We start from the raw sequence: 16,552 nt of genomic DNA, 5'->3' as shown, positions 1-16,552 counted from the left end.
CACTCCTCTCAACACCGTCCAGGGAGCCCAGAGGGGGTGTGGTGACGGTGACACACGGGGTCCTGATGGGGTCCCAGGGCAGGAGAAGGACACTAGGGGAAGCAGGAACCTGGTCACAAGCGTTGGCAGGATGTGGAGGGACCGGAAGTCCCACCTGGGCTGCAGAATACATTCCGGGTTTCTTTTTTTTTTTTTTTTTAATATTTATTTTTTTAGTTTTCGGCGGACACAACATCTTTGTTTGTATGTGGTGCTGAGGATCGAACCCGGGCCACACACATGCCAGGCAAGCGCGCTACCGCTTGAGCCACATCCCCAGCCCCATTCCGGGTTTCTTGAAGGGTTGCACCCAGAAAGAGCAGGGGACCCAGCAGGTCCGCACTCAGGGGTCTCGGTGACGTCCAACCCCACCGCTCAGAGTGAGGTCTTGCTTGGAAACCGTCTTCCCCAGAATCCACCAAGGCCAGCATGGACCCTGATCCAGAATGACCTGCGTCCTCACTGGAGGAGGAGGGGCTTGGAGACAGACCAAGCTCTACAGGGGGCAGAGAAGGTGGGGGGGCGGCCAGCCTGGGCATCGGTCCGTGGGTGAAGGGAGACACAGCATGACCACACACAACTGGACAGCCCTCAGCCAGGGCAGGACCGAGTTGACACAGCTGCCACACAGACCCATCTGAGGGCCTCGGGCTCAGGGAGAGCCAGACTCACAGGAGGGTCCAGAGACCAGAGTGAACCCGCGGGTGCAGGGATGGGGGGATGGAGGCTGCGGGGGACGGGCTCCTTCTGGAGGCTGAGACTTTCCCTGCACTGGTCGGGGTGACGGCTGGGATCACAGTGAACAGGTGGCCTCTGGTCATGCTGAATCCACGCATGAGTCGGGGGCTTCGTGTGGTGTGGGCACTGCACTGCGACAGAGGGTTCCAGAACATCTCTCTGCAGCTGCTTGACTCTTTCAGACTCTTGGAGCAGACGGACCCAGCAGCTGGTTCCATCCCCGTCCAGCAGTCTGTCCTCCATAGCTGGCTTCCTGGCCCCGAGGCTTCCCCACGGTGTGTCCACCAGGCTCCGCGCTGCCCGTGCCCAGCACTGGCCAGGGTTGCAGGCTTCTGCAGGTTCACGTGCCTCTCCCCGTTGGCAGCCTCCAGGGCTGGATCCTGCCAGGGACCTGCGCTCAGGGGTCCTCCCTGCCGTGGGCCTGCAGCCCATGAGTGTGCCCCTGCAGCGCTGCTGGCCCAGGGCAGGTCCTGGGAGCTCCTCAGATGCAAGATTCTGGCCAAGGCTGCTCAGGTGCACGGTGTGGCTCAAGAAATCTGAAGGGGCATTTGACAAGGGCAGCTAGACTCTGGGGTCCCATAAAGAAGTGGAAAAATACACAAAAAGTGCTGTCCTCTCAGAGGGTCCCACAGAGCAGCACCAGGCTGGCCTCTCCCCGGCAGCATAGGACAGATTGCATGTGCCCATGGCGGGGTGGCGGTGATGGTGCCCTAGGTCCGGCCCCAGCACAGGCTGAGGGAGGCCTTCTTCAGGGCCTTCGTTGGGCAGCTTTCGTCACTGTAACAAAATACCTGAGAAAACCGACTTGGGGCAGAAAGGTTTATTTGGCTCCTGGTTTCAGAGGTTTTAGGCCATGGTCAGCTGACACTGTCACTCTGGGCCCAGGTGAGGGGGGAGGCCATGGCAGGAGGGGTGGCAGAGGGAAGCCAAGCCCAGGAGGGGAGGAAGGGGCTGGACAGCAGTGCCCTTCAGGGAAGCCCTGGGGACCTGTCCCTCCTACTGGGTCCTGCTCCTGCAGCCTCCACCTCCTGCCCTAGTCAGCTCTTCACCCTGTGACCAAAAGACGAGAGCAACTTGGAGATGCCCTACTCTTGCTCTGGGCCCAGATGAGGCAAGACACCGAGGGGAGGAGGGAAGCAGCTCGGGGCCCAAGGCACGGCCCAGGGACACCTCCAGCCACCCAGGCCTCCGCTGCGTCACCTGCCTCTGCACGTTCTTCCTGGCTTTGGCCTCCTAGGGCCCAGCGCTCTCCCCAACAGTGCAGTCCCCGCCCCGCCCTTCCTACTTTATTTTGAGGCAGGATCTGTCCAGGCTGCCCTTGAACTTGCAATCCTGCTGCCTCGGCCTCCCAGGCTGCCGGGGGACTGACCCGACCATCGGGCCATCGTGCCCAGCACCAGCTCTTGAGCTTCCTCCACTCAACCCTCTGAGGACAGCCAGACTCCTTGCAGCCCACAGGTCCACCTCCCGGACAATCTGTGCAACAGCAAAGGCTATGGGTCTGAGCTTGACCCCCTGCTGCTCCCAGGGACCCCCAGGGAGGGGGCAGTACCCTGCTCAGAGGGCTGGAGGGTATTGGGGCAGGAAGTCCTCTGGGAGCTGCCTGGCTGGCTGGACTCCCACAAGGCGTGGCCAAGGTGGGATGGGGAGGACACTGGGGGCAGGGTGGGGCATCTTCAGGGGCACCCGGGCCTGAGGAGGGGTGAGGCTGCTCTAGGGTGCTGGTGGGGGAGGGCTACAAAGGTGGTCTTGGCAGTGCAGGGTAAGGGCCTGGGCCTCTCCAGAAGTCCACCATGCTCACCCCTGCACCACACTGCAGGGGTGGGGCTGGCCTGGCTCTGAGGCCTGAAGGCCACTTGTTCGCAGACTACCTGGTCAGGCGGCTCTTCAGCCCAGCCCCCAGCGTGGAGGGTTTAGGTGTGGCCCCACCATCCCCACCCTAAGCTTAGTCCAACAGAAATGTGGGAAATGGGTCAAGGAGGCTGGGAGGTCCCCTGCGGCCCTGCCCTGGATCCCTGCCCTGTGGATTTCGCAATCAAGGCAGTAAACAGATTAACAACAACAAAAAACAAAAAAAAAAACAAAAAAAATTTTTTTTTTTTTGGTGGTAATGGGAAATAAACCAGGGTGGCTTTACCAGAGCCACATCCCCAGCCCTTTTTAAATTTTATTTTGTAACAGGGTCTTGCTAAGTTGCTGAGGCTGACTGGAACCTGTGACCCTTCTGTCTCAGCCTGTGGGGTGTGCGGCATGGTGCTGGGCAACAAGTGGACATCCTCCAACCGGCCACTGTAGTGTGTGATGTCCAGGAAAGCCCGTGGAGAGGCGCCAGCCTCCCCCGCCCCTCATTTTTTAAAAGACCTCTATTTTACTTATGTATTTATTTATTTATTTTTATGTGGTGCTGAGGATGGGACCCAGGGCCTCATGTGGGCCAGGCGAGCTCTGCCCCTGAGCCCAGCCCCCGGCCCTCATTTTGATGAAAGGGTAAACTGAGGCATGGCTCTTCTCCCTGTAAGAACCGGAGTGGCTCCTGATGGGCCTTGGGCGCACCCTCCCGCGGTGAGGACAGTATCGTCTTCCTGTGGTGACAAGCATGCCGCCACACTCTCAAAGACAAGGTGAGCTTGTCCGGACCCTGAATCATTAATGAAGGCAGCAGCTGGTCAGGCCGGGCCTGCTGGCCGAATGCACCAGGTGCAGACAGCAGCCCTGCAATCTGCCTCCATGCTCTGCACCAGGCCAGCTCATCTGTGCCAGGGCTGGTCCCATGCTTGTCCTGTCCAAGCCCATCCAGCTAGGACACCTGGGGGCCCTGGTCCAGGCCCCCACTGCCATGATGGAGGGCCAGCCACAGCCCCTTCCCACTCTGGAGCTTGGGATGAGGAGTGGTGCTGAGGCTGCCTCCAAACAGCCACGTCCACCCTCGTCCCCCGCAGGCGTGAGCACACATGCACTGGGAAAGGTCTTTGCAGACCCAATTTAGGGCCTCAAGATGAGGCCACTTCTGGATCACCCAGGTGGGCCCTTAACTGCAATGCCAACAGTCCATAGGAGGACAGGCATGGTGGCCTGTCACCCCAGTGACGCAGGAGGCTGAGGCAGCCTCAGGTTCCAGGCCAGTCCTGGCAACTTGGCAAAATAAGGGCTGAGGATGTGACTTGGTGGGTCAAATTCCTAGGACCAAAAACAGAACAGGACCCTGGCACTTGGTCTGAGTCCAGCTTCGCCCAGGCTACCAGAGTCCAGGACCTGGCTGCCCTCCCTTAGTGAGGAGCAGTTACCTGGAATTTGGATCAGGGTGGGCTAGTGGCCCCCTCCCTGCGGAGTTCTGAGTGGGAGGACTCAGGGTTGCAGGAGACACAAGGCCACCCCTCGCATCCTGTTCTCTAGAGTCCCTGGCAGAGTTCACCTGAAGCTGGCCTGATTCACGTGGTCAGGAGCTCCAGCAGAGCTGGGGAGGAGAAGCCCGCACCTGGCCCGGGGAGCTTCGTGTGAAGGCCCCAGGACGGGCGCAGAGGGAGCTTGGCAGGTTTACGGAAGAGCCTGCCTGCGAGGCCTGTGTGAAAGGCCTCGGGAACCCTGGAGGGCGCTGAAGGTGGGGCGGCTTGCATCGTGAGCAACACGGAGCCCCGGGAGGGCCATAAGTGGGTTTCAATGCGCTTCTGACGGTTGAGACCTGGGCATGGCGCTTGGTCTCCACCCACGTTGGCTGCCACCTGGGCTCCCTCCCCGGCCTGTCTGCGAGGGTGGAGCCCGCCCTGGCACCAGCCTCACAGGGAACAAAGACGAGCAGCCGGCCCTGGTGGCCCCAGCCAGGGCCCGGACGGGCGTCCCGGGGCGCGCAAATCCACGGGCGTGCACCGCGGCTTCTCCTAAATCCACCGGGACGTTCCTGATTAGCGATTCCGGGGTCCGGCCGGCCGCCGGCCGGGGGGGCCTCCGTGGAAATCGGCAGCCGCCGCTAATCCCGGCTGGAATCCTCTGGCAGCGGGCCCGCAGGCAGCTGGGCCGCGGCCAGGCCCGCAACAGGGCAGCAGCGCCGGGGCAGGCGGGCTCCCGCGGGGCCCGGGCTTGACTCTGGGCGTTCCGCCGGGCGGGGGCCCGGAGGGCGGGACTCCACTCTGGCCGAGCGTGCGTCCGGGCCCGTCTCCCCAGCTGCAGCTGCCCACCCTGCTTCCAGGCCTCAGTTTCCCCACCCCTGCACTCGCGGTCGGACTTGGTTGCTTTGGGGCGAACTGAGGAGAGTCGGCGGTGACTCCAGGATCACGCCGCGCCCGCAGGTTCCAAGGTCCCCGCGCCAGTCCCCTAGCAAAGGTTCGGTTTGAATCCGACGTTTTGGCTCTGTGCCCACAGGCAAGATGGAGCACTGCAGGTTTCCTGCCCGACTCCAAGATGGCGACACACCTCCCCTTGCCCTCACGCAGCGGGCGTACGGCCCCTGCCCGTTTGAAAGATGGCAGCAGCCAGAGGCAAGCACGCTTCTCGCCGCCTGACACGCCACGTACCCACTCTCAAGATGGCTTCTTCCGCAAAGCCACACGCCGGGTGGCAGGCCGCCCATTGGCTCAAAAGCCATCACGTGCTCCCACCCTTTCTCGCCCTATCCCTACTTCACAGGTCGTTTCCGCCTTCTTCCCTGAAGGACGGCCATTTCCTCCAATAGCCGCCTGCTACCTCTCTCAGCCCCACCCCCCTGAGCGGCTTCCTGGCCATTGAGAGGCACTAGCGGAGACCAGCGGGACTGTCCCCGCCCCTGGCCGCGGCGGGAGCCAATGGGCAGCGCGCGCGGGGGACGTGTGCGGGCGTCTCCGCCATCTTGTGAGTCTATAACTCGGAGCCGTTGGGTCGGTTCCTGCTATTCCGGCGCCTCCACTCCGTCCCCTGCGGGTCTGCTCTGTGTGCCATGGACGGGTAAGTCGCGCCGCGCCAGCGCCCGCCATTCTCTTCGCGCTCCGGCCCTTCCTTCGTCCCCACCCGGACTTTCTCCGCTGCCACCCGGGCTGGTGCGCGCGCGGGGTCTCTGGTCCGCGTGGCACGCGCGGGACCTGGGCTGCGGGGAAGGATGGGCCGCGCCCTGGCTCCGAGGCCTGTCTCCGGATCGCCTCTTGGTGGACTTCCGGCTTCTGCGCTCCGGGCTCTGAGCGCATGCTGCCCCGCGCCCTCTCCCCGCCCTTCCGCGCGCGCGGCCCCGGTGTGCCGTGTTCGATCCGCCACGACGTCGTGCGGCCCTACTCGCTTCCCGTCCCCCATGCGCGCATGCGCCGTCTCCGGGCGCGCGGAAGTCCCTTAGCACGCCCCGTCCGGCGCCGCGCGCGCGTGCGCCCGTGCACCCTGGGCTCCGGTGCGCGTGCGCGGCCCTCGGCGGGGGCGCGCGCCTTTCCCGCCGCGCGGGCTCTCTCCCGGGTCGGGCGGGGTCCCGGGGCCGGGGGCGCGCGTAGCCAGGGTCTCAACCTCGCGGGCCGGCTGCCGACGGGCCGCTGCACGGCGCTCCCGGCGCGTCTGAGAAGTGGTGCCTTGCTGCGTCGCGGGGAGCGTGTCGAAGCCGGCCTCGGTGCTCAGCCTGGTGGGGAGGCCGGGGTTCCCTCCCGGGGCGGACGGCGGGACTCGGCTCGCGGGGGCCCGGGCGGGCGGGCGGGCGGGCGCCGGCTCCGGGCCGTGGTGGAGGCGAGGGAGAAAGTCCGGTCACGCGGAGCAGGTTGATGAGTAACTCGGATTGTGTTGGGGCTCGCCTGCTAAGTTGGCTAACTGGAACCGGCCGCTCGGCCGCCGCGGGGCCCCTGCCCCCGCCGGGGCGGAAGCCTGCGGCCTCTCCCAGCGCTTCCATTTTTACAGAAAGCAAACAGCAGCCCTGAACTTTAAAGGCCAGCCCCGGCTCTGGAGGGAGTGTCTTTTGTCTCTACCTCTGGGCACCGTCCAGAGGCGGGGCCTGGGGTCCTGCTGGGAGGGAGGGGCGCTGAAGGACAATGGTGGCCCCTTTCAAGTTGAGAGTAAGTGGACCGCTCACTTCCCAGCCCCTTCAAGCTTCCTGGCTGGCCCTGCTGGCCTCTGCCCCTGGCTGCACATCTTGCTGACATCTCTCCTTTTCTCTCCACAGCATCGTCCCAGACATAGCAGTTGGCACGAAGGTAGGCACAGCTCACTTTCTTCTTGGTTGCACTGTGCCGAGCTCTGGGCTTGCCCTGTCCCCTGCTGGCTTAGAGTGGAGGGCTGTGTTTCTAAAGCGACTCCTCCTGGTTCACAAGCTGGATCGGCTGGTAGGGTTTACCGGCAGGAGTTTTTGACCCCTGTCCACATCAGATTGTCAAGGTGTAGGCCATGGTGTGAGTTCTCAGCCAGCAGGTTTGATGGTTTGGCACTGTCTGGCTCCCAGCTCTGTGTGTTTCAGTGAAACACTCTGAGGACTCTGTACTTCTTTGTTGGGAATCAGTCTCCGAATTCAGAAAAGCCCCTGTGCTGTGGAGGGGAGCTGTCTGATGTGTCCAGAGCTCTTCAGTGGGAGTGAGTGAGGTGCAGTGCGCAGAGTTCTCCTAGTTGAGGCAGGATGTCTGGGTTGGTGTTGTGATCCAGGAGGGGCCTTGTTGTCAGTTATCAGGTGATTTTTGTCCTGAGACCATCTCAGTATGTCCTGACGCAGAAAGAAGTGGAGGAACTGATGCTTCACACGCAGTAGTTTTGGGTGGTTGGTTGTGTTTGGTCTCATTTAGCTGCCCAGGCTGGCCTCAAACTCATGATCCTCTTGCCCCAGCCTCCAAATAGCCAGGATGGCAGGTGTGAGCCACCTGGCCCAGCTGGCAGACGGGTGTTTAGCAGGTCAGGTGTTGCTCAGGACCAGAGCTGCAGGGCTCTGTAAGAAGGAAGCGGCCTGTCTTTGGTGTGTGAAGCAGAGCAGCTGTGTCACTTGCCTGTTTGGTGTGACAGAAAGCTGGGAGTGGTCCTGTCCTTGGGGCTCATTCCTGGAGAGGCTACTGTGGCTGCAAAGCAATGATTGGTGTTCCTGGACTGGGCTTCAGTTTTCCCTAGGGGGCTGTTGTCTACATGTTGGATCTGTCTGCAGATAGAGCTGTGGGGCTTGGCATCTGAAGTGCTCACTTGGGCATGGTCTGGCTGGAAGTAACTCCTTCTGCCTGAGGCTCTCTGCTCGAGGTTTCCTGGGGGACCATCCACTCCTGCTCAAGAGCATCTGGTTTCCCTGATGGCACCAAAGCCAACCTGGACAGGATAGAGGCAGGGCTCTGGGGTGTGAGGCCTCTGGCCAGTGGAAAGGCACGCCCCAGGAGGTGCTTGGTGAAGGCTGGGCCTGGTGTGCTGGTACAGGAGGTCTTGAGCCTCCTCAAGCGTGGGCTTTTCCCTTGGTGCGTGACTAAGGCACATTTGCTGGGAGAGGCCCTCCATGGAGACCCTGGGCTGCCTGGCCAAGCCTCTGTTGTGTGGAGTGCTGCTCGGACTGAGCCCGTGGCCCCAGTGGGCGTGGAATTGTCTGCCCCAGACAGTTGTGGGTGCGCCTGCCCTGCCTGTGGGAAGACCGTTAGGGCTCAGCCAGGAGGCCACTACTAGGAAGTGCAGCTCTGCCCACTACTGCAGCTCAGGTGAAAGATGTCCCTTAAGCCCCCAGCATGGCCCTAGTCCTCCAGGAGGGTGTGCCGTGGGCAGGGAGTAACTTCCTGGGGGGTGTCTGGGGGGATGGGTGGAGCTTTACATTTTAGGAGTGCCTGCCCATAGCAGGTACTCCATTGTTTTCTGACTCTGTTTCTCCCCCTGTAGCCACTGATACTCAGCAGGCACAACCCAGTCCTCCTGAGCCTTCTTGTGACTCCACTTTTGCTTACTGGACTGGTCAGGCTGAAGCCCCAGGTGGGCCTGGGTTTGCCTGATCTGCACTTAATTCGCGCAAACCTGGGCCTTAGCTCTGCTTGGTTCTGCATTGTTCTTTGGCCCTGACGCTGCCTTGGGGACCAGTAGGCCTTCTTGGTGGACACAGGGCCCGAAGGTCTGAGTGGTGGCCCCTGGTGGCTGCCTTTGTATGATGCTTGGTGCTGGCGGGGTTGGCAGTACCTGTGCCTTGGCCTCTTCTCACGGCTGTAGTTTCTTCCTGGTCTCCATATTTGCTTACTCAGTGGACCTGGTGAGGAGGCATGAGTGTCTGAAGGGTGATCACTTCCAGAACAGCTCCTGGGGGCACTGGGCAGTGGCCAGGACCTGGTGCTTGTCTGGGCGTCGGTGCTGGTCTCCTTCAGAGCAGTGGCTCTGTAGGCAGTCTGGAGGAGGAGAGATGAGTCCTGTGTGGAGCAGGAGGAGCAATCCGCTTCTCCAACCCAAAGTGCCCCCAAATAACCACAGGCTGGCCAGAGTGTGGTGGGCCAGCTTCAAAGACAGAAGGGCCGGGGCCAGGGTTTGCTGGTAGTGTTGTCTTCGGGGTCCTCAGGCCTGATTTCGTTTCCTGGGTAACCAATCTAAGGACTGTCTCCAGGTCATCTCCAGTTTCACGTTTTGAATCTGAGCCCCGCATCAGGTAGACAACTGCTTTTCTAACCCAAGAGCGGTCTCCTAGTGATTCCTGAGGGTTGGTCAGTCACCCCGCTGCCCGCCACTGGGTAGCACTGCCTGCCTGACGCATAAAGGGGCAGTGTCTCTACTGCTGCAAAAGTGTGCTGAGGCCGAGGGTCGGATTTCCTCAGGCAGCTGGAAAATAGGACAGGCTTGGGGGCTGGAGCACAGTGGGCAGCTCAGCTTTGTCTCCCCGGAAGCTGCCAGCAGCTCAGCCCGCCAGTCTTTGGCTGCAGGGCGGCAGCTGTGTGCTCGTGGGCAGACGTGTGGGGGGCTGTGCAGTCTGTCCCCTCCCTGTGGCTGCTGGCATGTGCCCCAGGCCCATGGTGAGGGTGCCAGTGGGGTTGCCCCAGCCTGCAGCCCACATACCTGCCCACTGGGAGCCCTGGGCGTCCTGGTGCAGGGGGAGTTGCAGACAGGCTCGGGCAGCTGCCTTCTTGGGTGGGGCTGGGGTGGTGTGAGGCGGGGTCTCTGAGGGAGTGCAGCTCCGGTGTTCTTGTTTTCCAGCGGGGATCTGACGAGCTTTTCTCTGCGTGTGTCACTAACGGACCCTTTATCATGAGCAGCAACTCCGCCTCCGCAGGTAACCCCCATTCAGAGTGCCCTCCGCAGCCTGCTGGCTGGGGGTGGCTCTGGTTAAGGTCGTGCTGTGCCTGTCCTAGCCGGACTGGAGCTTGCTCCTTCCAAGTTCATTCCCTGTGGCCTGGGGTCCACCCTGCAGATCCAAGGCCAGATGTGGCACAGAATTCCTAGGCCATGCTTGACTGCCAGCTCCTCTTGGAGGTAGACAGGCAGATGTGTGTATGAAACTGGGTCCTGGCAGTCCTGACCTCGAGCTTCCAGTTCACGCAGCTTCCCTGGGAGCAGGAGGGGGACCCTCCAGGATAGGGCCTGGGAGTTCTGCCTTGGCCAGAGAGGGAGGAGGCTTCAGGGGAGGACAGACTCCTGCTGCAACCCCAAGCCCCCCCCACCCCCCGCCCCTTTCAGCAAATGGAAATGACAGTAAGAAGTTCAAAGGTGACAGCAGGAGTGCGGGCGTCCCCTCCCGAGTGATCCATATCCGCAAGCTGCCCAGCGATGTCACAGAGGGCGAGGTCATCTCCTTGGGGTTGCCCTTTGGGAAAGTCACCAACCTCCTGATGCTGAAGGGCAAAAACCAGGCCTTCATTGAGATGAACACAGAGGAGGCGGCCAACACCATGGTCAACTACTACACCTCGGTGACACCCGTGCTGCGTGGCCAGCCCATCTACATCCAGTTCTCCAATCACAAGGAGCTCAAGACTGACAGCTCCCCCAACCAAGCGGTATGCGGTCTGTGGAGGGTGGGGTGGGGCGGGGCCTGTGATCCTGGGGGCCCGACCCCAGGGGGCTCACAGTGCTGCCTCCACAGCGGGCCCAGGCAGCCCTGCAGGCCGTGAACTCAGTCCAGTCGGGGAATCTGGCCTTGGCCGCCTCGGCCGCTGCTGTGGATGCTGGGATGGCCATGGCTGGGCAGAGCCCCGTGCTCAGGATCATCGTGGAGAACCTCTTCTACCCTGTGACCCTGGACGTGCTGCACCAGGTGAGGCTGCAGGAGCCCGGGGCCGGGGGCCACCTCCCTGGGGCGCAGAGGCTCATGCTGCCCTGCCTCGCAGATCTTCTCCAAGTTTGGCACAGTCCTGAAGATCATCACATTCACCAAGAACAACCAGTTCCAGGCATTGCTGCAGTACGCGGACCCTGTGAGCGCCCAGCACGCCAAGCTGGTGAGTGGCCTCCTGGAGAGGCTCGCCCTGGGGCCCGGCCGTGGCTGACCCGCCTCTCCCTGCAGTCACTGGACGGGCAGAACATCTACAACGCCTGCTGCACGCTGCGCATCGACTTCTCCAAGCTCACCAGCCTCAACGTCAAATACAACAACGACAAGAGCCGCGACTACACGCGCCCAGACCTGCCCTCTGGGGATAGCCAGCCCTCGCTGGACCAGACCATGGCTGCGGCCTTCGGTGAGACGCCGTCCTGACCCTGCACAACGCGCGCAGGCCACAGGCTGGGTGGGATGTGTAGCTCAGTCAGCGCCCTCAGGCCCCCGGGAGCAGCTCCCGCTGGCACGCCAGCCCTGCAGAGCAGCGGACCTGCCCGCGAGGCTCTTGCCCCTCTCGGGTGCAGGTTGTGGGTGCAGTGATTAGTGTCTCTTTGTTTCTAGGTGCACCTGGTATAATCTCAGCCTCTCCGTATGCAGGAGCTGGGTTCCCTCCCACCTTTGCAATTCCTCCAGCCACAGGTACTCAACTCGGCCGCCCCAGCGACTGCATGCCTCACCCTTTCCACGCAGCTCTGCTTCCACGGCAGCCAGCGTGGCCGGCTGGTCCCTGGCGAGTGCCGGGGAGAGGGGAAGGGAGCCGCAGGGGCAGTCGCGTCCGCAGAGGCGGCTCGACAGGGCAGCGGAGAGGCAGGGCAGGGCAGGGCGGCAGCCCGTGAGTCGGGCCTTGGAGTTGGCGAAAGCCTCTAACCGGTCAGTCTTGTGGTCTGGTTCCCTTCAAGCACTCGGGCGAGGACGAGGACGAACTGGAGGGATGTGTCCCTAGTAGTTGTTGAGTGGCCTGGTAAGCGATGGCCTCCGCTGAGGAGCATGAGCCGGCGGCCGGCACACGTGTGCGTCGTTCCGGCCATCGTGGCCGCGTGCGAGCAGTGCGTGCTGCGTCTGCATGGAGGACGGCGTGGCTTGCACGCACGCCGTGTCCTGTCGGGCCTGCCTGCGAGGCCCATGTCTGCGTTTTCGGACCCAGGCTTCCGTGCTGTGGCGCATGCAGAGGGCCCAGGGCCTGGGGCCCTGGGGCTGCACCTGGCGCCCGGAGGAGCCCACGGGCACCCCTCACAGGGCTCGAGCCTGGCGCCTCCTCCCGTGGCTCCTTGTGCATGAGGAGGGGGCCTCTGTGCCCCATTGGTGGCCGGTGGAGGGCCTGTGCTCACTTCCTGACTGCCTCTTCCCTTCCAGGTCTGTCTGTCCCTAACGTGCACGGAGCCCTGGCCCCATTGGCCATTCCATCAGCAGCAGCTGCCGCGGCTGCTGCAGGCCGCATCACCATCCCAGGCCTTGCCGGGGCTGGGAACTCCGTCCTGCTGGTCAGCAACCTCAACCCCGAGGTACGTGGGTCCCTCCCAGGCCGCTTCTCCCAGAGCGTGAGCAGGGTATGCTGGGCCCTAGGGTCAGTGGCCGTGCTGCATGCGGGCGGGGCCTGAGTCTCCAACTCAGAGCCCCGAGCAGCGGCCTCAGGCTCTGCGTGGCCGCCTCGCTCTGCTGGAGTCTGCTGTGTGTCGCGACATCACTCCTGCTTACCGCCTTTCCCAGGGTCCTCTGAGTTTCCTGTCTTCCCTGCCGTCTCCATTTGCATTTTCAATTTGACGCTCTGAGTTGAAATATCTCCTGTCACTTATCGAGGAGGCTAGGCTAGCTGTGCGCCCAGCAGGTGCAGCAGGGGACCCTGGGCCTGCCGGCGGTCAGGGTGCTTGGCCACGTACGCCTTGCACACAGACCTCAGCTGCCAGTGTGAACGTGTCCACACGGCTGGGGCTGGGCCAAGATGCCCGGGGCTCAGGGTGTGAGCTTGGTGGACAGGACCTAGTCGGCATCTCAGAGCACTCCTCGTCTGTGGTGCTTCTGTTGGCTTCCTGGGCTCCAGGCAGGCAGGGCTGGCGTCCCCACAGTCCCTGCTCGCGCGCTCCACGTCCCTGCAGCGGTCCTGAGCCAGGGCTCGTGGGGGTGGACCAGCAGCCGCTGCTGCCTGTGGCTGCAGAGACCTCCCAGCACAGCCTGTGCCTGGCCTCTCCCTGCCGTCTCCCCAGGTGGAACGTTGCGTGTGCGCGAGTGACTGGGACACTGCCTGGTTTCCTTACGTATTTACTGACCTGTGTTTTTTGCTACTTTTTTCTTTTCTCCCCTTTCCCTATTTTTTTTCTTGCCCTGATCCGGAATTTCTTTGCCAACTGACTGCACGGTTCTTCTGCTTCCTGTTGTTGCTTGAAACAAACAAAACATAAATAAATAAAAACAAACTCCCCTCTCAAACCCTGCTCTCCGGAAACAACCCGCCCTTGAATATTAACATCCTGGCAACTCATCACCATCAACCTGCACGCCTGCGGGGACTGTCTTCCTCGTGGTGGACGATGGCAACTCGCCCCTTTGACCTCTCCCTTCCCCCTGTCCCTTCGCTGCCTTGCTCTGCTGTCCTCTAAAGAGAGTCACACCCCAAAGCCTCTTTATTCTTTTCGGTATGTTATTCCCACTTTTATTACCTTGTTTTCATTTAATTGATGGTTTTACGCCCTGAGATGTGCCCTGAGTTTGCGTTTGGCCTTCTGCCTCCTTACGTGGTTTGCTTCCGGTTGCAACCGTCTCACCCGTAGTCGCGCATGGTTACCGCCCTGCATGCTTCTCCAAGAGTTAAGCGTGTCAGTAGCATGCGAACGTGGTCCTTCTTGACAGCTGGCCTGTCCCGGACATTAGGACCTGGCTGGACGTGGGCGCTCCTGTTAGCGGGCCCTGGGCTGCTAGGCGCAGGCTCCCCAGCAGGCTGAGCAAGCCTTAAGGGGGTGCACAGGGGCTGGAGGGCGGGCGGGGCCCGGCGCTCACGGCCTTGTCCCTGGGTCCCGAAGGCGTCTATGGGGACGTGCAGCGGGTGAAGATCTTGTTCAACAAGAAGGAGAATGCGCTGGTGCAGATGGCAGATGGCAGCCAGGCCCAGCTGGGTAAGAGGCCCAGGCCCCAGGGCAGGCACAGGGTGGGGGATGGGGGTGCCTGCTGGGGCCCCTGGTCACGTGCCCCTGTGTTCCCAGCCATGAGCCACCTGAACGGGCACAAGCTGCACGGGAAGCCCATCCGCATCACGCTGTCCAAGCACCAGAACGTGCAGCTGCCGCGGGAGGGCCAGGAGGACCAGGGCCTCACCAAGGACTACGGCAACTCCCCTCTGCACCGCTTCAAGAAGCCCGGCTCCAAGAACTTCCAGAACATCTTCCCGCCCTCCGCCACCCTGCACCTCTCCAACATCCCGTGAGTCCAGGCACCCCGCAGGGAGGCCCCCATCCTGCCTCAGCAGCCCCTCCAAGTGCAGGCGTGGGACGCGAGCCTCTTGGTCTTCTCAAGGCCATTTCCGGCCCCGTGGTCATCACTTCTCCCCTTGATCTCTGGGGGGTCCCATGGGCCCTGGCCCCTGATGCAGGAGGTCCCTGCAGGTGCCTGCTCACACCCCTCCTCCCCACAGGCCTTCCATCACGGAGGAAGACCTCAAGGTCCTGTTCTCCAGCAACGGGGGCGTGGTCAAGGGCTTCAAATTCTTCCAGTGAGTCGGGGCTTCCCCACCCTGCCTCCCCTCCCCACCATACCCACCGCCCCGTGCCCACCAGCTGGCCTGCTGTGCTGTAGGAAGGACCGCAAGATGGCGCTGATCCAGATGGGCTCCGTGGAGGAGGCGGTGCAGGCGCTCATCGACTTGCACAACCATGACCTGGGCGAGAACCACCACCTGCGAGTCTCCTTCTCCAAGTCCACCATCTAGGCCCAGCCCCCGGCCGGGCTCCGGAGCCGCTCCCGTCATTCCAGAGAAGCCACTTTAAGAAGCAGCTGAAGTGACCTTAACAGACCAGAGATTTTATTTTTTTAAAGAGAAATCAGTTTACCTGTTTTTAAAAAAATTAAATCTAGCTCACCTTGCTGACCTTGCGGTGACTGACGGCTCGGGCGCTCGGGGACTGCGGCAGGGGTCCCCCACCTGCCCGGGGCCAGGCCAGGCCAGACCCTGCGCCCTGCCTTGCAGGGCGTGCTGGGCGTGCGGCCCACGGGGGGCGCCCCCACCACGACGTGGCTTCCTCGTGCCTTAAACCTGCCTGCCTTGCAGCCGCACGCCCACCCAAGGGGACCCAGGGACCCGGGGCCGGGATCTGCTCCAGGCAAACGCAAAGCGGCCTCCTGCTCCCACGGATCATGTGCCCAGTGCTGGGGGAGGGAGTGGAGACCAAGGTGCCAGCAGGGCTGGCTGGCACCCCCCCCCCCCCCCAATGTAATCAAGTGACATGATTCTCCCCATGTCCTCCAGCCACCCAGATCCCCCTCGCCCGGCCAGGCCCAGAGGGCACCAACCCAGCCTCCTTGAGCTTTTAGCCTTTTGTTATAATCTTTGTATCATATTCTGATGTGGTTGCAGACATCTGTGCCTAGCAATATTTCCAGTTGACCAAATATCCTAATCTTTTTTCATTTATATGCAAAAGAAATAGTTTTAAGTACCTTTTTATAGCAAGAGGATCCAGTGGTATGAGTGTGAGCTTTCTCTTTGGTATTACTTTGTATGCTGTACTTTCTATTTTATTCTTTGTAATCAATTCAGTCACAGGCAGGACCCAGCCTCCGGCAGGGCCCAGCCGTGCACCGCCCGCCTCAGTGGCCTTACTCAGCCCCCAGATCTGCCTAGGAAGACCAGCTCTAGAACTTTCAGGGTTTGTTGTTTTTCCCCTTTTCCTTCAAATTCTGGACCAAAGTCGTGTTTTTGTTCCTGTCTGCTCTGACGCTGGGACTCCAGGCGGTGGACCTCCAGGTCCTGACCACCCCCACCCTACCCTGGGGGACGCCTTGGTCCCACTGCGCCAGCAGCAGGGCCGGTCTCCTCGGACCCCCGGTTTCATAGTGTGACAAGGGTGTAAATATTTATGGTTTTTTATACCTGTAGAGACGTGGAGGGCGCGTCGGGTTTTTACGGTGATGTGTATTTTGATAACAGCGACCGCAGGCTCAGTATTGTACGTGGAGCGCAGTGGCCACGAGCACATTCCATTGCCCGTCCCGGGCTTGTCATGAGAGAACTCGATTAAAGCCGTTTTATAACACCTGCCTTCCTGTAGGCCTCTTCTTTGCTGTCAGGCTGTGGAAGGCAGCTGGCGGGTCTGTACTGGACGTGAATAAATCTCTTCTCTACCCTGCGCTTCTGATCTCCCTCTTTTTTGGGGCCTGTTTTGTCTTTTGCTGCTGTCTCCTCTCTGAATCCAGCCACCTGCTTCCCTCCTCTTCCCTGGGCTGGGGGCTGAGACCCACGTCCCTCCTGCTCAGAGGTGCTGCCCACTGGCCTCGGGCCCGCACAGACCAGACGACTCGGGACCTGATGTCAGCCATCGCCTTCTTTATTGATGTGGTCATGAGATGCCCCCCGCCCCTCCGTCCACCCAGATCCCAGATCCCAGATCCCAGCCT

At 61.8% G+C, this 16,552-nt stretch overlaps 1 protein-coding gene across 2 annotated transcripts; it reads left to right on the top strand.

Moving 5' to 3' along the window:
* Positions 1–5,575: 5,575 nt before the first annotated feature.
* On the top strand, positions 5,576–16,284 carry Ptbp1 (polypyrimidine tract binding protein 1). 2 transcript variants are annotated; one of them, XM_027952391.2, is made up of 14 exons: positions 5,576–5,691; positions 6,875–6,905; positions 9,832–9,907; positions 10,312–10,631; positions 10,718–10,888; positions 10,962–11,072; positions 11,138–11,312; positions 11,513–11,590; positions 12,305–12,453; positions 13,548–13,581; positions 13,966–14,058; positions 14,146–14,362; positions 14,574–14,651; positions 14,735–16,284. In XM_027952391.2, the coding sequence occupies exons 1-14, from the start codon at positions 5,684–5,686 to the stop codon at positions 14,865–14,867; spliced, it is 1,674 nt and encodes a 557-aa protein (XP_027808192.1). In that variant the 5' UTR covers positions 5,576–5,683; the 3' UTR covers positions 14,868–16,284. The 2 variants fall into 2 exon arrangements, with proteins under 2 accessions (XP_027808192.1, XP_027808193.1); XM_027952392.2 differs by lacking the exon at positions 11,513–11,590.
* Positions 16,285–16,552: the final 268 nt, after the last annotated feature.

The sequence above is a fragment of the Marmota flaviventris genome, chromosome 1 (genome assembly GCF_047511675.1).
Source record: "Marmota flaviventris isolate mMarFla1 chromosome 1, mMarFla1.hap1, whole genome shotgun sequence".
Taxonomy (NCBI): domain Eukaryota; kingdom Metazoa; phylum Chordata; class Mammalia; order Rodentia; family Sciuridae; genus Marmota; species Marmota flaviventris.
This window is presented reverse-complemented; position numbering and strand designations above follow the sequence as displayed.

What these genes read in the sequence shown, in the direction of transcription:
- Ptbp1 (XM_027952391.2), top strand. An exon ending in GACCATGGCTGCGGCCTTCG is followed by an intron (nt 11,313 to 11,512) that starts GTGAGACGCCGT and finishes CTTTGTTTCTAG; the next exon opens with GTGCACCTGGTATAATCTCA. An exon ending in AAGGGCTTCAAATTCTTCCA is followed by an intron (nt 14,652 to 14,734) that starts GTGAGTCGGGGC and finishes GCTGTGCTGTAG; the next exon opens with GAAGGACCGCAAGATGGCGC.